Source organism: Carassius carassius, chromosome 23 (genome assembly GCF_963082965.1).
Source record: "Carassius carassius chromosome 23, fCarCar2.1, whole genome shotgun sequence".
Classification (NCBI taxonomy): domain Eukaryota; kingdom Metazoa; phylum Chordata; class Actinopteri; order Cypriniformes; family Cyprinidae; genus Carassius; species Carassius carassius.
The window spans coordinates 14,153,292-14,181,135 of NC_081777.1; the positions used below are offsets into that span (position 1 = coordinate 14,153,292).

Sequence of the window (27,844 nt, forward strand, 5' to 3'; positions counted from 1 at the left end):
TACTTCTGCGTTATGTCTGCGTTGCTCTGCAGTTGCACCGCCGAAACGCTAGTTGGCGGGGGCGGGTTTTAATGTTCCACTGTGTTTAGATTCCTCGCGGGTGTTTTGAGTTTAGGCTACTACAACAAGCAATGGCGACTGAAAGAGAGCGGATCATGTTGGAGTTGGAGCTTATTGAGGTTGAAAAACAGTTAATTTTAATGAAATTACTCAAATTAAAAGGCAGAAACGAGAGAAGGCGTCGGAGGAGATGGTACGTGCGACCCGTGAACCTGATGAGGCAGAAGGAGGGTGAATTTTCTGTGCTTGTCCGGCCACTGAGAGACATGGACGAGGAAATGCACTTCAGATATTTCCGAATGTCTGCAGGTAGATTTGACGATTTAGTTCGTCGTGTGCAGCCATTTATCGTACATCAGTGTACGCACAGTATGCCTGTAGACATTACGCAGAGACTGGCAATCACCCTTCGAGTTTTAGCTTCAGGTGGAAGCCAACAGGCTGTAGCAGCTAGCTACAAACTGTCGTCCAGCACAGTGTCTTCCATAGTCGCCGAGGTATGTAAAGCTTTGTGGAAAGCACTGCAGCCAGAGTTTCTTCCCTGCCCTTCAGTCGCCCAATGGGAAACTATTGCTGCCGATTTTTGGCGACTGTGGAACTTTCCGAACTGTGTTGGCAGCGTAGACGGAAAGCATGTCAACATAAAAGCACCACCGCACGCAGGTAGCGACTACTACAACTACAAGGGTGCACACTCCATTGTTCTGATGGCTACCTGTGACGCCAGATATCGCTTCACCATGGTGGATGTGGGGGGATACGGACGGGAAAGTGACGGTGGTGTCTTCAAGGAGAGCCGATTTGGTTCTAGGCTTCTTGAACACAAACTGAACCTGCCCCCACCAGCCAATCTGCCTGGAACAGGAGTCAAAATCCCACATGTGATCATTGGTGATGCTGCATTTCCCCTACACAACAACCTCATGCGTCCCTTTCCAGGTATGTCACAGACAAGATTTATTTAATGTAATAGTACTTCATGTATGTGTATATATGGTGGTGAATTCAGGTTGAGTGGGACACTTTTTGCCATTGAGATAACTTGGAAAAAGTGTCCCAATCAACCTGAATTATATATATATATATATATATATATATATATATATATATATATATATATTCATTCCTGATCACAGCTACATTGACACTCAATGATTGCCTATCAATTTATACTGTTTTATTTTTCTACATAGGGATGAACCTACCAATGGATAAGCCGACCTACAATTACCGTCACTCCAGAGCCAGACGCGTGATTGAGAATGCATTTGGCATTTTGGTTGCAAGGTGGCGAATCCTTGGACGACCTCTAGAATGTCTGCCAGACAAAGCAGTTGATATTGTGAAAGCTTGTTCTGTTTTACACAATTTCCTGGCCTACAAAGATGAGGTCAGCACACCTGTTAGCAGATACATCCCTTCTAATTTCACAGACCCTTACACTACAGGGTCACCTCAGCTCGGGGAGTGGCGCAGAGTGGTGTCAGGGGACACAAATCTTTTGGAACCACTAGATCCACGTCACCTTTCAAGGGCCCGCTCCACCAGAGCTGCAGTTGGTGTACGGAATGACCTGACGGCCTTCTTTCAGTCACCCCACGGAATTGTGCCATGGCAGAACAACATAGTGTGTCGTGGTCAACTTGGTCAGTAAATTGTACTGGTGTAAAATATTTACACCAATAAATGACATGCAACCATGTAAATAAAGACCAGTTTTAACTGTTCACGTTGTTTCTTCTTTAATTACAGTAACCTGCACAATACAATGTGCAAACTATGTATAAAATAATGTAACATGTAAAAGTGCAATGGTCTAGAATTGTTTATATTAAATATAGATGCAAAAGAGCAAACTATACACAAATAAATACTGTTATTGATCTTAATTTGCTGTAACCTGAACCATACAATATGCATACAGCAGGAAATGACATAATTGGTTTCAAACTATATATACAAATAGGTTAAAATATGTAAAAGTGCAATGTATAAAGGTGCAATGGTCTAGAATTGTAGATTAAAAATAGATGCTAAAGAGCAAACACACACAAATGGGTAAACTATACATTAATCTTTATTTGCAGTAACCTGCACAAAACAATGTGCAAACAGCAGGAACAGGCAATTTTTTGTATGCAAACTATATACACAAACGGGCATACTATGTACAAGTTAGTACAAAGTATTAAGGTGCAATGATACACTATTAACAATAAAAATGCACGAGAAAACTGTACACAAAAGCTACAAACTATATAGTATAACCTGCACAAATAGGTGCAAACAGACAAAATTATTAAAAAACAAAATGCTAAAGTGCATACTATTTACAAAAATGTGCAAACAATAAAACCTGCACAAATAAGTGCAAACAAGCAAAATATGAATAAATGCAAAAGTGCAAACTATATACACAAATGTGCTAACAGACAACTTACTGAAAGATGCAAAAGTGCAAACTATATAAAGATAGTGCACAGAATTAAAAGGTGCAATGTTGTAGAAGTAGGCACAATTGTTTATTTTTTCTGCTGCCACTCAAACAGGACCTTGGACACATCAAACATTGCCTGCGCCCTGTGCTCCTCCGGCACCCTTCGCAGCATGTCGGCAACAGTGTGCCCAAACCGGTCGCTCTCGTCATTTCCATGACTCAGTCTCTGTTGCAGCTCGACCCGCCGTTCCTCCAACTGAGCCTCCAACCGAGCAACTTGCATTTGGACCCAGTCCTCTTGTTCCTTCCTCTTCCTTTTCTGTGCCATCCTTGGACTGGGGGACTGAAGAGATGTCTGGGGGGACTGAGATGTCTGGGGGGACTGAAGCGATGTCTGGGGGGGCTGAAGAGATGGCTGGGGGGACTGAAAAGATGGCTGGGGGGACGGTGGACATGCTAGTTGGTCGTTATTGGCTGAAGGTCTCACAACAGCCGAACCATTGGAGTTTGAGCTTGAATCACTCCCATCCTGCGATTATGAAAGAAATAGCAAATAGTGTAAGTTAGTCTTTTATATATAAAAGCTGATGCATCCAGTGTTAATTCACAGATAAACAGAGCTATGAATACTGCATATTCCTACATTGCAAATGCTACGTTGTTGCGTTTGTATTATCTGCAAGCCCAATATAATTACAATCTATTACATATAATATAAATACAATATAATTAAAACCCATTACACATGCTTTTTGTTTCCCAGGTATATTATTTTTGCACTAATCAATAACGTTACGGCGTGGTAGCATTGCTAGTTAAGTTAGCTAACCTAAAAACAACAGAGGTTCATAAAGGACGTGCATTATTTACCTTATCGTCAAAGTTTGACTCCGTAAGCCGGTGTTTCACATGAGGTGCCAGCCAAGACAGGAATAAATAAAACGCTGGGACTTTTTTCCCTCCTGGATCCCCGCTCCTTGTGGCGAGCTTTTTACGGAGGCGAACGTACTTGTCTCGACAGTTCTTCCATCTCTTCATACAATCCGCTACATCCAAACCGACGTTGGAGGAAATCTCTCTCCACGAATTCGCTGCCATCTGGCAGTCTTTGTATTCTGCAGAAGACGAGTCATACAGATGGCTGTATTTCCGCACTTCTTCAACTAATCGCTCGGTCACTTGGTCCATTTCCATTTTCTTCACTGAACTTTCACCTGAACTTCTGAATTTAAAAATGGCGGGCGGTGCAGAAGAACACGCCGGAAATGCGTAGCCGGAGATGCGATGCTACCAAGCCGACCAATCACAGATCTTGCGGTCCGCGTCGCCGCGACGCGTAGTTACATTTTTGAGGAGGTGCGCGTCAGGGTACGGCGTAGGGTACGACGTATGGTACACGTCAATGCGTATGCTACGCCGTACCTTCTACGCGCACCCGACGCAGAAGTATAAATTGGCCTTAAGGAAGCAGTTTGATTTGCTGTTTTTCTTTTAGCAAGATCTGGCAACAGCAACAATAAAACTTTCTGTCATTCATTTGTCTCCCATTAAAATTAGTTGTAAATCACTTGTTTGCCTATCTATATTTTGAAAATTAGTTATGAGTTTCAGCTCATTTTGTGTTGAATTGTGAACAAACCCTTTTCAAAATGCTGATGCAAGATGTTGTTCTCTGAATGCCCTGTTGTGAAATTCTGTTCAAAGAATAAAAAAGGTTTTTTTATATGTGGGTGTAACATTCAACAATATAGGGACATCTGAATTCAAGCTTGTAGTTGATAGTGTGTGTGGTTTAAGTTAATTGGGGAAAGTAATTGGAGAAGACCAGTATATGTCAACCAAGAGAAATCTGTCATTTCACCAGAAGACCAAGTTATTAAAAATTCTGAAACACATGCATGGATGAACTGTTTACAATAAGATCAACAAAATGCATTTAGATAATGGAAAAATATCAGTTTATTGGTCCCAAGATTATGTTTTTACTTTCTTCTTTTGTCTCTGTTACAGTTCTAATTATTAAAGGGGTAATATGATGTGATTTCAGTTTTGTCTTTCTCTTTGGAGTGTTACGAGCTCTTGGTGCATGAAGAAGATCTATTAAGTTACAAAGTTTCAAATCCAAAGAGAGATTTTTTTTTTTTTTTTTTTTATCAAAGTAATGCCGCTCAATGTTCATGCAAAGAAAGAAGGCAAGATTTCAGTAACCGCAGTTAGTGTTGAAGCAGCCATGTCATGGAGATGCTATGTGTATCTAGGCGAAGGCAAAAGCACTTTATTTGGCCTTCCGAAAGAAGATGCATTTAAGAATCTTTAAGATTATTTATAACAGAACAGCAATGCATTTTATGGATGACCGTTTCAGGAGAGGAGATAATTCTGATTGCTACAACAGTCTGGCGCTTCTGAATCAGCTACTGTAAGTTTAAGTATTTGCTATTGAATGTTCAAATGCAGAAGTTTTGCACATCACTTGTGTGTGTGAAACAGAGAGAAACACTGGAGTCAGCTGTCTTAACGGTCCGTGGCTTGTGTACTGCAAACACATACGAGCATCATCACTGTGTCTGTCACGCCACTCTTTTCCTCTTTTGGGCTTGAACTGATGGTAAATCTAAGGAAATTACTGTCTTTACATTTTCGCGATTATGGAAAGGGGCGTTCCATTTCCGACGATTGCTTGCTGTGTTCAGCTAATCACAATGCACTGGATCAGTTGGCCAATCAGAGCAGACTGCGCTTGACGGAAGGAGGGACTTTGTAGAAAACAATGCATTTGAGAGAGGCGGGGCATAGAGAACCTACAATAATGAACAGTATTTGAAATATAATGTTATTTTTGAACATTAAAGCATGTCATATTCTGTTAAAAACAAATACACAAAATAATGATCTTTAAAATAGCATCATATATGTCCCCTTTAATGTTCTGTTAATGTTCTGTTAAAGAATGCTTAATTCAGTGATGTTTTTTAGATATATATTTGTTATGCTTTTAAATTATATCACATTGTAAAGAGGCTGATGAAGTTTAAACGGTTTCCGCACAAAACTTGTTATAATATAACTTTTACAATTTCGACTTAATTCAGATTTCAAAATTAAAGTAAAATACAAATGAAAATGTCACCAATGTTGTCTGTAGATGGTTGACCGCTATATTGTACAACTATTTATTTTGTACTTCTCTTCTCATGATTGCTTTTTTAGTGTTTTTCTCTGGATGTAAAAGGATGATGTAGCACTTTGGGGCAAATATGGCCACCAATAATCCAAAACTTGAAGCAAGGATGGCAAATATTTCAACAGCAACTGCATATTTCCCTGGTGAACTCACATATGATGGAACAAATGCAATCCATACAGCACAGAAGATTAACATGCTAAAAGTGATGAACTTGGCTTCATTAAAATTATCTGGAAGATTTCTTGAAAGGAAGGCTAACAGCAAGCTTACTGCTGCCAACAGTCCAATATATCCCAGCAGCATAGAAAAACCGGCCACTGAGCCAATGGCACATTCATAAACTATTTTAGAGTGAGTATACTGGTTGTTTTTATGGGGTATTGGAGAGGCAGTTGATAGCCAGACTGCACAGTTCACAACCTGGAGTGCTGTTAGGACCAGAACTGTGCATCTTTGTTGAGCTGCTCCAAACCATTTCATTGCTCCTTTGCCCTCTGGTCGTGATGACTTGAATATGGCTATTACTACCATAGTCTTCACCAGGATGCTGGAGATACACAGGACAAAGCTTATACCAAACACAGCATGTCTTAACTGACATGTCCACAACTGCGGCTGGCCAATAAACAGTAGCACACACAGGAAACATAGTTTGAGAGACAACAGCAGCAGAAAGCTAAGCTCTGAATTGTTGGCTCGTACTATGGGTGTGTTACGGTGATGAGCAAAGATGATCATCACAAGAGCACAGATGAAGGTGCCAAGCAGGGAAGCAGTGGTGAGAGAGATGCCCAGAGAATCCTCATAGGATAGAAACTCTATTTCTTTGGGGACACACTGATCCTTATCTGGATTGGACCAAAACTCATCTGGACATGTTATGCACTCAATAGAATCTTTAAATAAGCAAAACATAGAAGATGAAATTTTGACGAGGAAGTTTCTTTCAAATTTGATTCAGATTTTGCCAACAGTAATTTCCTCACCTGTTGTATTAGAAATCTCTCCATCTCCACATGGCAAACAGTCAAAACAGCAGAGAGGAAGGCCCTTTCTTGTGGCTTGTCTGGTTCCTGGGGGGCAACTCTCACTGCATACTGACTGTGGGGGCTAAAAGAGACATCAACTGCTATCAGTCATGTTTTTGTCTTTTACATAATGACTAGCTTGGATTGTCCATTAATTTAGTTACAATTGTCTTATCATAGTTTCTAATTTACTACTATTTAGACTTTATTCCTGCAAAACAATGACATTTTATCATTCAAAGGTAATTACTTTTGTTGTTTCAAAATTCCAGTAAAATGCATCCTTGTCGAGTGTAAGAACCATCCCTGTTGCCACACCTTCATTTACTACACCGACATTGTGGAGCTTAATTGATCCATCAGCACTTGGCTGCCAGTTCAACACATCATAGATGGCCAGAGCATCTCCATTTTTATCAAATGACACATGATCCCCAAAACCTGTGGTGAAGTTCACTTTCTGTAGGTAGTGAACCAGCTATATAATTTGTAGACAGGACAGCTTTTATATTTTTATCTGTAATTTGAATTAATATATACAACATACTTTGCTTTTCCAAATTCATATCTTCTATATGCCTAAAAAAAACTATACATGTGGGTCTTACCTGCCACGGCTTCAGGTTGGTTATGTCACCACATCTGTTCTCACTGAATGGTCCTCTTCCCTCCTCACACTGCATCAGATCATGAAGTGCATGTGCCAGGGCATAAATTGCCTTATATACATTATACGATGCCCTTAATCCTGAAACATCAGTGAATGGTGTGTTTGTTGTGCTCAGATCCTCCTGTCCTGTACACACCTTTTTGACTTGCTGTCCATCAGTTCCTTTCCCCTTCATTTCAAAACTGCACCCAAATATGTTCTCCCAGAAGATTTTCACTATATCATTACTTTGATCAATGTTGGGACGAATACATAACAGAAAGTCATGAAGCCCCTCGATCTCTCCACGCCTGATAGCAATGCCCATTGTGCCCCCCAGGAATGGCTGGAAACGTGGTGTGCGAAATACAGGTGAAGTGGCCCAAGCTTCACTTGCAATCCACTGCCTGCCTGTTATGTTCTGCAACACCACTTCATTCATTAAAGGTATCAGTAAGGATGAAGCAGAAAAAACAACCACCACTCTAGCTGTAGAGGACTGAATCATTCCCATTATGCGCTGAATATCTATGGGGTTGTTATCGTTGGGCAGGATTTCAGAAAAAGCAACACAATATCCAAATTGTTGCATTTCCTGATGGAATGACTGAGCAGCATAGATGCCATAGTCATTATCACTGTAGATGAGACCAACCCAGGTCCATCCAAAATATTTCAAGATCTGAACCATAGCCCGAACTTGGAAGGCATCACTGGGGATTGTTCTGAAGAAAGAAGGGTACTTTTTTCTGTCACTCAAACAGGAGCAGGTGGCATAGTAGCTAATCTAATTAGAAGAGAGCAGAGACAGAGAGAAAAAGGTGAGAGGAAGATAAAAAAAATAAAAAGTGTCTTTGAAGTTATTTATGTTTGCATAGTGGTCTGCTATTATAATTGAAAATATGAGAACGTTTAATTGATAACAAAATTCATTGTGATGTAAACAAATGTGGCAAATGAGATAGAATTTTTATTTTATTATTTATTTATTTTTTTTACAGAAAAAAAAGGTTTTAAATCTCATACCATAGGGAGTCGAAACAGCCCCAGGACACTGGAAATTGCAATGGAATGGGTAGAGCCTGGATCACCTATGATTCCAATCACCGGTGGTGGGCCTTTGCAGTTGAGGTCAGAGATGGTCTCCTCTGTCCCACCAACCAGAGCTGTAGCACCACGGAATGCCACTCCAAGCCTTAAACAGTTGTCATAGATTTGGTAACCAAGCGTGATGTTAGGCAGCAAGTTAGGATTGTTATTAATCTCATTGATAGCAAAAACCATTGTTAGTGCCTGCTGGAAACTTGTCATATAGAAGCTGGAGAAGACAATACAAAGTAAAGTTAGATCATTAACTACACTAACAGTAACAGTAGAAAAACAAATTACATAAAGGGTTATTATTGCATTCTGTTCAAATATAAATTTCATAAATAAATAAAAATAATATAAATAAGTACATTTAACATATGCAGTGAATGTTTTGTTTCCTGTTATCCATCATGTAACATGAATTTAGTTGCTTAGAGTAATTTATCATTGACAAGTTACAAAGAATATACAAAATTTCCCAATTTATTATCTTGAAGTGTTTTTCAGGTGGTGTGGTCTCACAGCTTGCAGACTCACAGCTCACATCGTGGTAGTTTTGGCTCTGTTCTGAAGCTCAGCTCAGGGAATACTTTGAGGTACCTCTGAATCTCAAACAGACCACCAATTAGAAGGTCTCCATCCTGGAACATCCCATTCAATGTGAAGTGTTCCTGTAGCATACAAGTACTTGAGGTAGCCATCAAAGCTACATATTTATAGTTACAAGACAAGAACAAACAAGCACGCAGAATTACCCACATCATTTCGTCTTTATGTATGTCACTCCTCAGTCAGCTCACTGATGTATCATCTTTTATTAGGTACTTTTTTTCCTTTTTTTCTTTTTTGTGCAGGCGGTGCCACTGGCCTCTTTGTAAATAATGATGTTATTTTTTTTACAAGCCTCCACCTCTACCAAACATGGCAAACATTATAGATAAGTAACCATATACATATATATATATATATATATATATATATATATATATATATATATATATATATATATATATATATATATATATATATATATATCATACAGAATGCTCTCTCTCTCTCTCTCTCTCTCTAAAAAAAAAAAAACATTTTTTTTTACTTTGTGGGGACCATCCTGTGGATGATTAAAAATAGTAAATGATGTTTATCTGAAAATGTAACAATGAAAACAAGTTTTCTCTATGGGATAGGTTCAGGGTTATGTGATAGAAAATACAATTTGGTCAGTGTAAATGTAACAGAAGTCTATGAAAAGTCCCCACAATTCAAAATGTGTGCGTGTGTGCGAGAGAGAGAGAGAGAGAGAGACTATAACTGTTGAATAAAGACAGAGTTGCCATTATGTATAACAGTAGTACGAACAATATTATAAAACATAGTATGGAGTGAAGGGGGTCTGGATAGAGATAGCACCTTTGTTGTCTGGCAACTGCATTCTTTTTGGTAGAGTGGCCGGACACCAGCAGTTCTCATCCATCCCCTAAATCTCTCATGCTCCAAGTGCCACACCCTGGTACACCACTTTAGCTGGCAGATGAAACCATGTGAGGGGATGGTGAGTACACTGCACCACTGGGTGGGTGAACTGCATTGTGCAGTACTCTTACCAGGGTGGAAGAGTTCCATGGTGTAACCAATGGCCAAGTGTAGAGGAGTAAACCTTATAAATCAGGAGTGGGGCCCCAAAAGCAGACCGACGCGGCAGATTGCCACAGCTCCATCTGGGCATTACATGGTACACAGTCCTCCTTACTATCAGGACACATGACCCTTTGGTACAAAACCATGTCTCGCTCCATCAAATGTTTCCACTGCCACAACAAAACAAAACCCTGGCTCGACAGCTTCTGTCGGACTTCGCTAATCACTGGGTCAGCAGCCTGAAAGGACTCCAGCTCAACAGATGAATAGCCAGGGAACACCAATAAGGTACACTCGGTGGCCGCAGCTACACGGTCCACCCCCATTGCTTTCTTCAGCACCAATAGTATCATGGTGCCAGAACCTAATTCCCCTACCGTAGTTGGAGGATGCAACCTAGACAAAGCATCTGCATTTGCGTTAATCCTTCCTGTCCTATAGTTAAGATCAAAGTTGAAGGCAGCTAGTTGAGCAGCCCACCACTGTTCTATAGCTCCCAACTTGGCAGTGGCCAAATGACTAAGCAGATTATTATCAGTGTACAGTACACACCGATTACCCAACAGGTATTCCCTAAAGCATTCAGTCATAGCCCACTTGAGTGTTAAAAAGTCCAGCTTCATGGAGCTATAATTAGACATGTTCCGCTCATTGAGTCTAAGACTCTGACTGGCATATGCAACTGATCACACCTTACCATCCTGTTCCTGCGAGAGGACTGCCCCGAGCCCTTCATGGCTCGTGTCCACCTCCAGGACAAAAGGTTTGGTAAAATCAACGTATGCCAGAATGGGGGCCATAGTAAGCCTACTCTTTCACTCCTCAAAATGGCCTTGACACGCTTTAACCCAGGCACTTGAAAACATATCTTTCCCTTTTTGCCCTGATCTATGATTACTTCCCATCAGCTCTTCTACAAGCCAATATAGAGGGGAAGCCAATTTTGCAAACCCATTCAAAGACGGTAGTAGCTGGTGAAGCCTAAGAATGCAGTTCTTTAACGGTAGAAGTCCGAGGCCATTGTCTCACCACCTCAATCTTGCTAGGGTCAGCAGCAACTCCTTCATTTGAGATAACGTCATCCAGGTACCTTACCTCAGGCTGGAAAAAGACACACTTCTCCAGGTTCACCTTCAAATTCTCTCTCCAAGCACCAGAACACCACTTCTAAACGTTCCAGATGTTGACTAATAGAAGATAAAAATACTACAATTTCATCTAAATACAACAGAAGAGATTGATATTGCTGGTCTCCAAAGACCCACTCCATTAGACGCTTGAATGTAGAGTGAGCATTGCAGAGCCCGAACAGCATCCTATTCCACTCAAACAACCTGAACGTGGGGGCAAAAAGCATTCTTTGGCTTATCTCCCTTACTGACGGGGACCTGATGGTAACCGCTAGCCAGATTTAGAGTGAAGAACCAGTGGGCTCCAGACAGCACATCCAACAACTCCTCTATACGGGGGAATGGAAAAGCATTTCTCCTGGTTTTAGCTTTCAATTGACGATAGTCTACGCATAAGTGCAGACAACCATCCTTCTTTTTCACCAGGACTATAGGGGAGTTGGAACTCTCCTTAATGGCCTGGGACTCCAGCAACTGGTTCATATGGGCACGAAAGGTTTCATACTCGGAGGTGGGGGACACATCATTGTCACTGCCTCACAGGGGTCTCATCTACTAATGGAATGTCGTGAGAGATGAGATTCATACACCCCAAATCACTTACATGGGCAGCAAAAATTGACTGATACTGCTGCAACAAAACCCTGACCTTGCTCTGTTCTTCATCAGGTAATGAAGCCAGCCCAACTGCATCTATTTGTGCTCGCACTGCAGGGTGAGCAATTGGTGAACCTTTATAACGCCTGTAGGTAAACTAACCAAGTGTATGCCCTTTAGGTGCCCAAAACCAAACGCGGGAAAAGCATGACATCTAAAGTACCCACATTAACTATTGGTACATAGACCATGCCCTTAACGACGTGAACCAATGAGGACGAACAAATATTCTGGTAATCCAGACTCTGGGGGGTTCAAGAAGTACTACTCCACCGCATGCTGTTCACACAACTGATGGTAACATCATCCCAAGACGTTCATCCCTAGTACACCAGGGGCTTGGACACCAATACCCTCTAGGGGATCCTTAACAAACAAAATACCGCAATTAGGGACAGCATTCCCTCATAACACAACATCTAGTTCCAATTAACCAATATATGGAATAGAAAGTCAATTTGCGGCCCGCAACGATAGCCACTGGCAAGACTTCAAGCGGGCTTGACCCCAAGGTTCAAAATGCCTTCAAAAACAAGTCTCCAGTGTCTATTAAACAAGACACTTCCACCCCACCAATATGGACATCTAAGTGTCGACAGACAGCCACTAGTTGTGATAACGAACGTAATCTATCACTTATCTCTATGCCGCAATTCTCCCCAACCGGTTTGTGGCTCTGCAACCCGGTAGGGACTAATTTTCTGACTTCTTGACCCTACCGAGGTGGTCTACTTTCCGATGGTGAATCAGCATGAGGGGGCTGGTCCCTAGAATAAGAGGACACTCATTCCCCAACGCACTCTCATAGACTAGCAATGTGTCCTGGTCTATGAAAATGCCTACATATAATCTGGCCACTGTGACCAGATGGAACACAAGATGAAGATCCTTGCAACCGTGTGACACTTTGAGTGAGCTGCTCAAGCTGCTTCTGCTGTACCTTAAACATCTCTCTTAATTCACTCAATTCAGAGCGTGGAAGTATACAACCAACCCCTGTATGTATGCCTCCCCCAACTCCATACTGGAGCCTTGAACTGATAGAACTGAATGGCTGTGTCCCCTAGTGCTACCCGGGGTCCCTTCTTGTTCCCATTGCATTCACTTTGCACTTCCAGCGGAGTGGAATTTGGCTGACGACGAACAAGGTATTTTAATTGTTGATGAAGGCCGCTCTCACACACGTTCAACAAATTGATCCTGCAAAAAAGAGTCAGCATTTGGCAAAGCACTGGGCGACTGCCGTTTAACCCTCTCTAGCAGACTCATGAGTGCTAGAGAAAACTCCAATAGGGTTTCTCCCTCATGCTGTCTCCTGCAGTGTTTTCTTTGCTTCCTGGATGCTGGCCTTGCTGCTGCTGATAGTAGCTCCGTGTAGCTGTTTCTTCTCTAGAATGTTTATCTTACTATCACTCTCTGTTGTTTAAAGTGATAAAATAACTTAATTCCCACCATATTTGTGATATTATTGATAAATCTTAACAGATGAATTTTGATCGTTCACTTTTAATTTAAATTCCGTGAGTGCACTGCACCCTAATGCATTGCATTAGCACTCGTTAGCTTGTCATTAGCATTTTCATTTGTACCTATCGCTGTTTTCTTTTCTCCTCTCCTCTCTCTCTCTTGCTCCAGTTTTTCACAAGTTCATCAAACAACTGTGGTAAGAATATTTAATCAAGCACGGTGAGTAATGGCTTCTCCTGCTATTGTTATTTGCACCTCTTGCCACATGTACAGTTTATCTCTCTCTGTTGGCGATAAGGGATTCACATGTGAGAAATGCAGGGAAATAGTTAGGCTGACAGAGAAGATTTCAGAATTAGAGACACGCATCCAAACTTTAATTGAGGACAGTAAGAATGTAAGGGCTCTAGATAGGGATTGGATGCGTCTAGCTCAGGGATTCCTTTACATTGTTCGGTTGTAGCATCGCTTTAATCATACACTAGATTTAATTATATCACATGGAATCGATCTTACTGATATAGATATCGTACCTCAAAGTGATGATGTTACAGACCATTTCCTTGTATCATGCATGCTGCGTATCACTGATATTAACTATATGTCTCAGCGTTACCGTCTGGGCAGAACTATTGGTCCAGCCACCAAAGACAGATTTGCAAATACCCGCCTGATCTATCTCAACTGCTATTTGTACCCAAAAAAACTAACAGCTAAATCTCAAAATACTCAAATGGTTCAGGTCATACTTAGAAGGGAGAGGTTATTATGTGAGTCTAGGAGAGCATAAGTCTAAGTGGACATCCATGACATGCGGAGTCCCACAAGGGTCAATTCTTGCACCGCTCTTGTTTAGCCTGTATATGCTTCCCCTAAGTCAAATAATGAGAAAGAACCAAAATGCCTATCACAGCTATGCTGATGATACCCAGATTTACCTAGCCTTATCTCCAAATGACTACAGCCCAATTGACTCCCTCTGCCAATGAATTAATGAAATTAATAGTTGGATGTGCCAGAACTTTCTTCAGTAAAAACAAGGAAAAAACTGAAGTCATTGCATTTGGAAACAAAGATGAAGTGTTCAAGGTGAATGCATACCTTAACTCTAGGGGTCAAACAACTAAAAATCAAGTCAGGAATATTGGTGTGATTCTGGAGACTGACCTTAGTTTCAATAGTCATGTCAAAGCAGTAACTAAATCAGCATACTATCATTTAAAAAACATTGCAAGAATTAGATCTTTTGTTTCCAGCCAAGACTTGGAGAAACTTGTTCATGCCTTCATCACCAGCAGGGTGGACTATTGTAATGGGCTCCTCACCGGCCTTCCCAAAAAGACCATTAGACAGCTGCAGCTCATCCAGAACGCTGCTGCCAGGATTCTGACTAGAACCAGAAAATCTGAGCATATCACACCAGTCCTCAGGTCCTTACACTGGCTTCCAGTTACATTTAGGATTGATTTTAAAGTACTTTTACTCGTATATAAGTCACTAAATGACCTAGGACCGAAATATATTGCCGATATGCTCACCGAATATAAACCTAACAGAGCACTCAGATCATTAGGATCGAGTCAGTTAGAAATACCAAGGCTTCACACAAAACAAGGGGAGTCCTCCTTTAGTTACCATGCCGCCCGCAGTTGGAATCAGCTTCCAGAAGAGATCAGATGTGCTAAAACACTGGTCACATTTAAATCTAGACTTAAAACTCATCTGTTTAGCTGTGCATTTATTGAATGAGCACTGTGCAATGTCCGAACTGATTGCAATATATATTTTCACTGTTTTTTATTTAATTTTATGTAAAATCATTTTCTAACTGTTTTAAATTCATTTTAAATAAGTTTTAAAATTGCTTGTTTTATTCTTGTTATTATTTTTCTTCATTACTATTTTACTTTCTTTTATGTAAAGCACTTTGAATGACCATTGTGTACGAAATGTGCTATATAAATAAACTTGCCTTGCCTTGCCTTGCCTTGCCTAAATAAACTTATCACTGTATCTAAACCAACAACATGTTTATTAGATCCTGTACCCACTAAATTACTGAAAGAGTTGTTACCTGTAGCCGAAGAACCGCTTCTCAATATCATTAACTCGTCGTTATCTTTAGGTCACGTCCCAAAACCATTCAAGCTGGTGGTTATTAAGCCTCTTATTAAGAAACCAAAACTAGATCCTAGTGAACTGGCAAATTATAGGCCTATTTCAAATCTTCCATTTATGTCTAAAATTTTAGAAAAAGTTGTGTCTGCTCAACTGAGCTACTTCCTGCAAAAAAATGATCTGTATAAAGAATTTCAGTCAGGTTTCAGGCCCCCCCATAGCACAGAAACTGCACTTGTTAAAATTACAAATGAGCTGCTTCTTGCGTCAGATCAAGGCTGCATCTCAATGCTAGTTTTACTTGATCTCAGTGCTGCGTTCGACACCATAGATCATGACATACTCATAGATCGATTACAAAACTATACAGGTATTCAAGGGCAGGCTTAAGAAGGTTTAGATCCTACTGTACCTGTACGATCGCTACCATTTTGTCTATTTAAATGGGGAGGCATCTCATTTATCACCAGTAAAATATGGAGTGCCACAAGGATCTGTCCTAGGTCCCCTTCTATCTTCAATATACATGTTGCCCCTTGGTAATATTATTAGAAAATACAGAATTAGCTTCCACTGTTATGCTATGAAACATGTTATCTGTTTCTGATGCAGAAAAGCTAGTTCATGCATTCATGACCTCTAGACTGGACTATTGTAATGCACTTCTAGTTGGTTGTCCTGCTTCTTCAATAAACAAGCTACAGGTAATCCAAAACGCAGCTAGAGTCCTTACCAGGTCAAGAAAATATTATCATATTGCCCCAATTTTACAGTCTCTGCACTGGCTACCTATTAAGTTCCGTATCAGTTACAAATTATCATTACTTACCTATAAGGCCTTAAATGGTTTAGCTCCTGCGTACCTAACTAGCCTTCTACCACGTTACAATCCATCACGCTCCCTAAGGTCACAGAACGCTGGACTTTTGGTAGTTCCTACGATAGCAAAGTCCACTAAAGGAGATAGAGCTTTTTCACATTTGGCTCCCAAACTCTGGAATAGCCTTCCTGATAATGTTCGGGGTTCAGACACTCTCTCTGTTTAAATCTAGATTAAAAACGCATCTCTTTCGCCAAGCATTCGAATAATGTATCATTTGTTAATGTTCATCGTCTGACTGACTACGTCTTGTATTAATTTTTCTGAAAAATCTTTTCATATGCACACAAACTGACAGTCACAACTTATAAGATACTACTAAATACTGTACAAACATAATTTTCTGTAAAGTTGCTTTGCAACGATTTGTATTGTAACAAACTTGTTCACACAACAGCTTTCAACATTAACACCACTAGAACAATTATTTACAATTTCAATTCGAAGGAGAGAAATTTGGTGTCATATTTGTTGTTCGTAATGGAAATGCAACGCTGGACATCACATGTAAACCCATGAGAGTTAAACATTTCCATTGACTTCCCCCCACCTAGCAGACACAGACTGAAATTCCTAAGGGGGAAGGGACTTTGAACCTCTGGTCTCCACAGAAATCTTTGCCAAGAGAATGGCAAAGAAACTGTCTTTTCTACATGTATATGGACCAAAATGAACTCCAAAATAACTTCTAAATGAATATCAGTCCATCGCTTAACTCCATATTCATTTCTATGTAACCCACACATTTGACTATCATGTTATAATCACTTATTGTGTATGTCTTTTAATAACTATGGGATAACTTAAGGATTCATAATCATGTTTGGTATGTTTGTGATGGAAACTGCTTGCTTGAAATAGTCCTGACAATCAAATATTTGTCAAATGTATCATATTCTTGTTATAGGAATCATGTCCAAAATTATACCCTACAAGAGCGGGAAAATTCGGACCACATGCTTGGTAAGATAAACATGATTTATGATACCCCCGAGCCAAGAAAATATCTGATTGGTCAAGACAACATTTGAGGTGTGGCCAACAGGCCAGTTTAAATACTCAGGACACCATAAAATCCTGCTTTTAGTCTCTAGCTATGCTTCTGCTATTAGTCATGTCTGCTTTTAGTCTCTAGCTATGCTTCTGCTATTAGTCATGTCGGCTTTTAGTCTCTAGCTATGCTTCTGCTATTAGTCATGTCGGCTTTTAGTCTCTAGCTATGCTTCTGCTATTAGTCATGTCTGCTTTTAGTTTGCTTTTAGCTTTGCTTCTTAGCTTTAGCTTTTAGCCAGGCTGTTTGTCATCATTGTTCTTGGAGCGCGGTTCCCGCGTGCTTCAGCCTGAACACCTGCTGTTACTTAGCCACGATCAGAAGGAACACCACCTAGCCTCGCCAAAGTGTATTTCTTTTCTTTTCCGTTTGAGAGTTTCATGTTCTGAGTTAAGTTTTGTAACGTCGAGTCTCCGACGCCTGACCTCGGGTGCCCGTTCAACTTCAACCAGCCACACAACTCCATCTTCAGCCAACGTCCAACCAGGGCTTCCCAAGACGCCACTTCAACGACTACTGAACTTCCAGCCAATCAGCGACAACTTTACACAGGCAATGTACCTTCAGACATTTGTGCTGGTGTATCTAATATAATTTTAACCTCATTGAGGAACTCAATGCGAGGGTTAATTAAGTGATTGATGGTTGTTTATATAGTTTATATGTCTTAGATTTATCTAATAAAGCCTTATTCATATTGAAAAGAGAAGTATCTTGTGTTTGGTGCTTACAAGTTAATGTCTTAAACTGCCGATCTTGTTACTGTGCTAATTGATAGTGTTTGCACTATACTTTGGATATTAATATCCAGCGCAGATTTGATGTTAAACGGCTCGTTCAGTGAATCGCAGGGCGTCTCAGTGATCAGCCGTGAAACAGTGATTCTGTTCAAATTCCCTTTAAAATCTTAAATGATTCCCTTTGAGCTAAATTGACCTGTTTCCCTTTCAAATATGATCACTGATCATAATCTAGATGTGCTCTGTTTGACAGAAACCTGGCTAAAACCTGATGATTACATTATTTTAAATGAGTCCACCCCCTAAGATTACGCCCAAAAGGCAAAGGGGGAGGTGTTGCTTCAATTTATAACAATGTTTTTAGGATTTCTCAGAGGGCAGGCTTCAAGTATAACTCGTTTGAAGCAATGGTGCTTCATATAACTATATCCAGAGAAACAAATGTTAATGATAAATCCCCTATGATGTTTGTACTGGCTACTATATACAGGCCACCAGGGCACCATACAGACTTTATTAAAGAGTTTGTTGATTTTACATCCGAGTTAGTTCTGGCTGCATATAAAGTTTTAATAATTGGTGATTTTACTATCCATGTTGTTAATGAAAAAGATGCATTGGGATCAGCAATTATAGACATTCTGAACTCTATTGGGGTTAGACAACACGTCTCAGGATCTACTCATTGTCTAAATCATACTCTAGATTTAAAACTGTCATATGGAATTGATGTTGATGGTGTTGAAATTATGTGATGATGAAAGTGATGATATCTCAGATTATTATTTAGTTTTGTGCAAACTTCATATAGCCAAAATTGTAAATTCTACTTCTTGTTACAAGTAAGGTAGAACCATCACTTCTACCACAAAAGACTGCTTTGTAAGTAATCTTCCTGATGTATCCGAATTCCTTAGCATACCCAAAACCTCAGAACAACTTGATGATGTAACAAAACTATGGACTCTCTTTTCTAGCATTTTAAATACAGTTGCTCCTATACACTTAAGGAAGGTTAAGGAAAACAGTCTGACACCATGGTATAATGAGCATACTCACACCCTAAAGAGAGCAGCCCGAAAAATGGAGCGCAGCTGGAGGAAATCAAAACTAGAGGTATTTCATATTGCTTGGCGGGAAAGTAACCTATCCTACAGAAAAGCATTAAAAACTGCTAGGTCCGATTACTTTTCTTCTCTTTTAGAAGAAAACAAACATAATGGTATTTATTTAATACAGTGGCTGTAATTAATGAAAAATAAAGCCTCAACAAGTGTTGACATTTTCCAACATCACAGCAGTAATGACTTTATGAACTACTTTACTTCTAAAATCGATACTATTAGAGATAAAATTGTAACCATTCAGTCGTCAGCTACAGTATCGCATCAGACAGTGCACTATAGATCCCCTGAGTAACAGTTCCACTCATTCTCTACTATAGGAGAGGAAGAATTGTATAAACTTGTTAAATCATCTAAACCAACAACATGTATGTAAGACCCTATTCCATCTAAGCTCCTAAAAAAGGTGCTTCCAGAAGTCATAGATCCTCTTCTGACTATTATTAATTCCTCATTGTCATTAGGATATGTCCCCAAAACCTTCAAACTGGCTGTTATTAAGCATCTCATTAAAAAACCACAACTCGACCCCAAAGAACTAGTTAATTATAGACCGATCTCGAATCTCCCTTTTCTGTCCAAGATACTAGAAAAGGTAGTATCCTCACAATTATATTCCTTCTCAGAGAAAAAGGGTATCTGTGAGGATTTCCAGTCAGGATTTAGACCGTATCATAGTACTGAGACTGCTCTCCTTAGAGTTTCAAATGACCTGCTCTTATCATCTGATCGTGGTTGTATCTCTCTATTAGTGTTATTGGATCTTATTGCTGCATTTGACACTATTGACCACAACATTCTTTTGCACAGACTAGAAAACTTGGTTAGCATTAATGGAAGTGCATTAGTATGGTTTAAATCGTACTTATATGACCGCCAGCAATTTGTAGCACTGAATGAAGAGGTATCATATCAATCACAAGTGGAGTATGGAGTACCTCAAGGTTCAGCTCTAGGGCCGCTACTCTTCACGCTTTACATGTAACCCTTGGGTGATATCATCAGGAAACATGGTGTTAGCTTTCACTGTTATGCTGATGATACTCAGCTCTATATTTCTTTGCGGCCCGGTGAAACACACCAATTTGAAAAACTAATGGAATGCATAGTCAATATAAAAAAACTGGATGAGGAGTAATTTCTTACTGCTAAATTCAGAAAACCTAGGTGTGCTATTTGATAGCAATCTTTCCTTAGAAAGCCACGTTTCTAGCATTTGTAAAACTGCATTTTTCCATCTCAAAAATATATCTAAATTATGGCCTATGCTTTCATTGTCAAATGCAGAAATGTTAATCCATGCATTTATGACCTCAAGGTTAGATTATTGTAATGCTTTATTGGGTGGTTGTTCTGCACGCTTAGTAAACAAACTACAGCTAATCCAAAATGCAGCAGCAAGAGTTCTTACTAGAACCAGGAAGTATGACCATATTAGCCCGGTCCTATCAACACTGCACTGCATTTGGCGCCTAAACTCTGAAATAACCTACCTAACATTGTTCGGGAGGCAGACACAGTCTTGCAGTTTAAATCTAGATTAAAGACCCATCTCTTTAACCTGGCTTACACATAACACACTAATATGCTTCTAATATCCAAATCCGTTAAAGGATTTTTAGGCTGCATTAATTAGGTAAACCGGAACCTGGAACACTTCCCATAACACCTGATGTACTTGCTACATTATTAGAAGAATGGCATCTACGCTAATATTAGTCTGTTTCTCTCTTATTCCGAGGTCACCGTAGCCACCAGATCCAGTCTGTATCCAGATCAGAGGGTCACTGCAGTCTGCCGGTTCCAATACGTATCAAGACCAGATGGTGGATCAGCACCTAGAACTATTTAAACTGTACAGAGATGACATCACTGAATTCAATGATGAACTGCCTGTCATTTTGCATTATTGACACAGTTTTCCTAATGAATGTTGTTCAGTTGCTTTGACGCAATGTATTTTATTTAAAGCGCTATATAAATAAAGGTGACTTTACTTGACTTTACCATGTGTATAAGTATCTTGAGTCAATTTCGTTGTTTTTCAGAGAAAATAATGGGTCGTCCCAACAGTAACTTCTAAAAGCCCCAGAGAACACTGTATAACACCGGTTACCGCTCTTTCACTTTGTTTGGAATGCTCAAATTGAGTTACGGCATTCTGACTTTGTTTAGCTGTGCATCAATATGAAGTTACGGTGCCGGTTTGGAGTTATATGGTGTTCTGCCTTTGTTTTACTGTCCATTAAAGTCTGCCGCAGTTAAATTACGGTGTTGACGAGCAAATTAGATAGATTGCGGTCTACCAAACAGCTCTATATAAAAAAGCACTGTAAAGACTAAAGATACCTTACCTATAACAGTTTGCAGTTAAATCCATATCCTACCTTTTCTTGTAACCCGATAAAATCAATCCATGGCAATGAACGTCATTGGAGATGTTTATTCCACAAGCATTCTGAACATTATTCCCACTTGTTGGCGTTCACATCAATCCACAAATCATTCTTTTAGGTTACGCCATTTCATACAAGTCAATATAAAAGCAATTATGCTATGTTTAGCATTCTTTTATGTTATTGAACATAGCAAATAAATTGGTATCCATGGTATTCACTGATGTTTCAATTTTAGTAAGCTTGTTACGGTCAAAAAACCCCCCAAAAAACAACAACAAACAAAAAACAAACAAAAAAAAAACTTAAAATAGTCACATTACTATATGCAATAGCCTATATGACAGCCCACAATCCCTAGATTTTATACATGTGTTACTAAAATGATTTTGTAAATGGTGCTTATCAACCAAATGTTGATAATATGGATGTTACTGCCTTTTGCCTTGGTGTGACTTCTCTCGTTTTGCAGACAATGCAAAGGGAGAGTACGTTAACTTCAAAATGGGGTAAAAAACAAGTTTGAGTTCACAATTTTTTTTAATGTAGATAATTTTTATTACTAAAACATCTAATTGTTACATTTCCTTTTACCTGCTTATAATTAATTTGGCTGGACATGTAAAAAAAATTAAGTAATTTTTCTCATTTTCACACTCTATAGAGGTATTTTTCCTTTGTAGGGCAGTGTACTACAATGCTGAATATTCCCCAAGTGACTACTTTCTTTTAGGAGACGGTGGGTATCCATGTATTGATAAGCCCATTAGAGTTGTTGCACCATTTAAGTTGCCCTAACAAGGACCAGTGGAGGAAAGGTTCAATCGGTGCCGTTCACGAGGCTGAATAATAATTGAGCGAGCTTTCAGAATGATTCAGCAAAATTTTACAGAATACTACTGTTTAAAAATTTGACAAGGTGTTGCTGTAATTCGCAATGCATTATGTGTCAAATAAGGTTTTAGATTTGTTAACAGTATATTTCCATGTCACCTGTAATTCATTTACAAGAAAGAGGTGTTGTCTCCTGCTTTTTACACTAACTTAATGTAGTGTGGCATTATGGGATTGCGCGCATCATTCAAATCTGAAATCCAGCTGACTGGAGCAGCGTAAGAATGATTGAAGATTAAAGGCTTCATTCATAATTCCTGGTAAATTCACTTAATTTTAATATATCCTTTTATATTTATTTAAGTTAATGTAAAAGCAATAACATATCACAATAGCCTACTATCATGACGTTAAGACAAGTGGCCTTGGTAACTTCTGCGCAGTAAACTGGAAATTGTTATCATAGGCCAAATTTAGCATTTTTCTCAATTTGGCAGTCAAATTTTCTTATCGAGAGCATTAAAGTAGTGTTTAACTTTTAACGTAAAACCTAATGCAAACGAGTGTCATAGTAACTATCTGTCAAAAAATTTTAATTTTTAATTTGTTTATATGTGTTGATGTGATAAATGGTCAACTGTTGAGTTTATTTATAACATGAGTAGCATAACAAGTGAGCTGTTTTGCTGAGTATCACGATTGCAAATAAATAGTTCAATGAACAATTAGTTAAGTTACTTTTTAGAAGTATTGACTGTTGTTCAATTAAATTCAAGTTTATTTGTATAGTGCTTTTTATGATACAAATCACTGCAAAGCAACTTTACAGAAAATTACGTTTCTACAATATTTAGTAGTAGCTTATAAGTGGTGACTGTTCGTTTGTGTGCATATAACAGGAATTTTCAGAAAAAAATGGATACAAGACATAGTCAAACGGACAATGAACACTATTAATAGCAATTATAATGTGATTGCATATTAAGTAGCAATATTTGTTAGTTCTGTGTGTTGTCCTCTGAGGGGTTCGCATCATCTCTTCTCAGGTGTTCTGGATCCAGACTGGAGCTTGTGTAAATCCTAGTTGCAAAACAGGGAAACAAATAGAGACGTAATTAGCATAGCTGCTGTTCCAACAAAGTAAAATTAAGTAGTTTAACCCAAGCTAAAGAATAAGAATGTGCATTTGATTAGATACAACTGCTGTCACAAATTATGAGATGCATTATTCAAATGCTTGGTGAAAGAGATGTTTTTTTTATCTAGATTTAAACAGAGAGAGTGTGTCTGAACACCGAAGATTATCAGGAAGGCTATTCCAGAGTTTGGGAGCCAAATGCGAAAAAGCTCTACCTCTGTACTGTTTTTTGGTCCAATAAGTAATATCTCTGTCTTATCCGAATTGAATAGGAAAAAATTATTGGTCATCCAATCTTTTACATTTTTAACACACACTGTTAGCTTAGATAATTTAGAAGTTTCATCTGGTCTCGTTGAGATATATAGTTGAGTATCATCAGCATAACAGTGGAAACTATTTTTTTTAATAATATTACCAAGGGAAAAATGTATATTGAAAATTGAAGAGGACCTAGGACAGAACCTTGTGGCCCTCCTTATTTTACTGGTGATAAATGAGATGACTCCCCATTTAAATAGCATATCGGCGATCGGACAGGTAGGATCTAAACCATCTTAGAGCCTGCCCTAGAATACCTGTATAGTTTTGTAATCAATCTATGAGTATGTCATGATCTATGGTGTCGGACGCAGCACTAAGATCAAGTAAAACTAGCAATGAGATGCAGCCTTGATCTGACGCAAGAAGCAAGTTATTTGTAATTTTAACAAGTGCAGTTTCTGTGCCTGAAACCTGAAATTCTTCATAAAGATCATTTTTTTGCAGGAAGGAGCTCAATTGAGCAGACACAACTTTTTCTAAAATTTTAGACATAAATTTAAGATTTGAAATGGGCCTATAATTGGCCAGTTCACTAGGATCTAGTTGTGGTTTCTTAATAAGAGGCTTAATAACCACCAGCTTGAATGGTTTTGGTAAAGATACCTAAAGATAACGACGAGTTAATAATGTTGAGAAGCGGTTCTTCTGCTACAGGTAACAACTCTTTAGTAATTTAGTGGGTACAGGATCTAATAAACATGTTGTTGGTTTAGATACAGTGCTAAGTTTATTTAGCTCTTCCTGTCCTATAGTTGTAAAGCACTGCAGTTTATCTTTGGGTGTGATAGATGAAACTAAAGTACTAGACACTGTAGAATCTACATTTGTTATTGTATTTCTAATGTTATCTGTACTGTTCTCTATATATGTTTGCTTTCGAAGTGTGAATATATATAAACAGCAAGCCAAACTCTGCTCAAGAGCCAGGATATGAGCGTCTTGCTCCTTTAATAGTATTGCAGTTCACATGGGCAAAAACACCGGCCATTGAACCGAGTAAAACTGTAAATAAATGAAAGAAATATAAAAAACTTAATATAAATCAAAATGACATACTTATTAACAATGTAACAAGTAAAATGTATATAGATACATTGCTAACTCAGGTTAGAAGCATTATCAATACAGCGCACTAGCGCCAATCTGCAATAACATAAACATTTAAATATCACGTTTAAACTCCTGCAATATACACTAAACAGATAAATGATTCAAATTAACTTACAGCCAGGGGCGGACTGGGACCAAAAAGTGGCCCTGGACTTTCTGGCCCACAGCAGCCCACCACATCAAAACGCAAACACCCCTGTTTTGATGTAATTTATTTTTTTATATTTAAGTATACTGTTTGGGGATTTTAACCAATAGGGCAACTGATCCTCCATTGAAAAAAAAAAAAAAAAATATAACCTGCGTGCTGCAGCTGTTCATTTAGCGATTCCTAGTGAGCGATACATGTTCATCACGAGACAAACATTCTCCTAGAACTCACACTTTGCATTCAATTAACCAGTGTTGGGGAGTAACTAGTTACATGTAACTTAATTACGTAATTTAATTACAAAATAAAAATAACTGTAATCAGTTACAGTCACTAAGAAAAAATGAGTAATTAAATTACAGTTACTTCTGAAAATTTTAAAGATTACAGTGGGGATTACATTTGAATATTTACACACATCCACATACAGATGTAATTGATTTCTTTCCCAAATTGAACTGACTATTCTGAGACGTACGGCCCTATAATTTCCGCGATGCAGAAACATAGTCTGGTTAGTAGAATCCAGTCATAAAAACGGGATTGCTATTGCCTAACACGGACGGAATATGCCACATTTTGGACAAATAAATCAAAAGTACACTTGAATCAAAGCATATGCAAAGTTTTAATATTTGCTATAAATTCAGAGACAAAGGTTACTGTTGTTAAACCATGCCACAAATTTACATATTTATTTATTTAAAAATAAATACAAATGGTAATCCATTTGCAATAATAATAATTTAAAAAAAACATGGTTACTGTACTTTTACTTAATAAAAGCAGTTAATTTTTGTGAGGGAAAAACATGACTCATGTTCAGTATTAGGATTTTATATTGTAGTGATGCACTCAATTTGACATGTAGGCAATTTAGAAAGTATAGTTTTGTTAAATCTTGAGTGTTAAAGTCATGAGGTAGATGGATAACAGGGCAAAATAAAGAGACTGAAAAGCAAAAAAGAAATGAAGTGAAGGTGAAGTTCAGGAGAGAACTTTTAATTATTTTGCATGTTCCCAAACTAAAGATTTAAATCTTTTTTTTATATCAGGTCCATACAAAAAAATAGTGTTGTCCATGAATTTGTTTGTATGAGTTTGAGATTTCCCGGTCTGAAATTTTATCCCAGTCCGCCCCATGTGGAAATGAATGAAGCAGACATGCAGACATGTGTTCAAATTTGATCATCTTAATTCAAGTGATGAAGGATTGTAAAAGTCTGACAGTATTGAGCACTGCTGTAAGGTTAAACCTGAATGGTGTAAATGTTTGAAGATGATTAACAGTTGCAAATAAACATTTATTGGAGATTTTGAAAAGTAATCAAAAAGTAATCAAAAGTAATTAGTTAAATTACTTTAATAAAGTAATTGAAAAAGTTACACTACTATTACATTTTAAATAGGGTAACTTGTAATCTGTAACCTATTACATTTCCAAAGTAACCTTCCCAACACTGCAATTAACAGATGCATGAATATGCGGTAATATAAGTTCATGATCCGATTCGTGAACAGATTATTCTCTTGAGTAAATCTTTTAAAATAATCATTTATTTTGTTTAACGAAAACATTGTGGAAACCAGTGGTTCACAAACTGGATAGATCTGAGGTGCAGGGCTCGCAAAATCGCTAGCCCGACGTCCAGGGGCTATTGTGTTTTGCAGTCGGGCTCCAAAATGTATCACTGCTCTTCCCGACGGGCTATCGTGAATAGTGATTTAAAATTCGCGTTGTTCACTTGCTTGGAGGGGTGAAATGTATCGTAGTTGATCGTTTTCACTTGTTTCTAAATCTTGCTGATTCAACTTTTTTAAACAATTTGCGCGCGTTCGAAGCTTGCGCGCACTCGTTCAAAGCACGCGCTGTGAGCAGCATTTCAGACAATGCGCGTACAAAGAATTAATTAATCTTTTGGGTATTCTAACTTCTGAATGAACAAATACACACACAATTATTTTAAAATAATTGTCTCTGCAAGTATTCTCGTAAACACAGTCGGTTATGTTTTAAGTGAACGTATACAGTGGCCTGCTGCTCAGAGAAATTCGCTGTACCAGATGAATCTGTCTCTCTCTAAATTAGAAGAAAACGCGCTTGTTGGCTGCGCGATCGACTCACTCATCCATTTGCGTAGAAAAGAGATGTAATATGATTTCCGTCAATTAAAAAAAATAATAATAATAAATAAATAAATATATATATATATATATATATATATATATATATATATATATATATATTTGTGTACCGGGCGGGCCGGCCCACATTGGCTAGCGGCCCACCGGGAAAAGTCCCGGTGCTCCAGATGGCCAGTCCGCCCCTGCTTACAGCCAATGCTTACGGCAGGGATTAGGAGAAAGATTGACGCAAATGCAACAGAAACATCTCTCGCGTTCACTGCACCATGAGCTCGTTATTTCCTGTTACCCGATGCGCATTGCTCGTGGAAACATGTCAAAAAAAAATCCTAACATAGGAACTTGCATAATAGCAGCAAGTAAAATGAAACTTATACAGAATATTAAACAACTACAAAATTATAATATTCATAAATGTAAATATACATCGTAAATTATACACAGCCCTTAACAGAGGCAGAACATTATCTATTTTATCAGTGAAGAAA

General features: G+C 38.6%; 2 protein-coding genes across 3 annotated transcripts in view; one reads left to right on the plus strand and one right to left on the minus strand.

The window, feature by feature from the left end:
- Positions 1 to 27,844, plus strand: part of LOC132101347 (extracellular calcium-sensing receptor-like) — a 98,219-nt gene that overhangs the window by 42,934 nt on the left and 27,441 nt on the right. The window lies entirely within an intron of this gene.
- LOC132101346 (extracellular calcium-sensing receptor-like) lies at positions 5,667 to 9,103 on the minus strand. Its single transcript, XM_059506234.1, has 6 exons — positions 8,991 to 9,103; positions 8,388 to 8,679; positions 7,321 to 8,148; positions 6,963 to 7,190; positions 6,671 to 6,785; positions 5,667 to 6,580 (listed from the first exon to the last, which is right to left on the minus strand). The coding sequence occupies exons 1-6, from the start codon at positions 9,101 to 9,103 to the stop codon at positions 5,667 to 5,669; spliced, it is 2,490 nt and encodes an 829-aa protein (XP_059362217.1).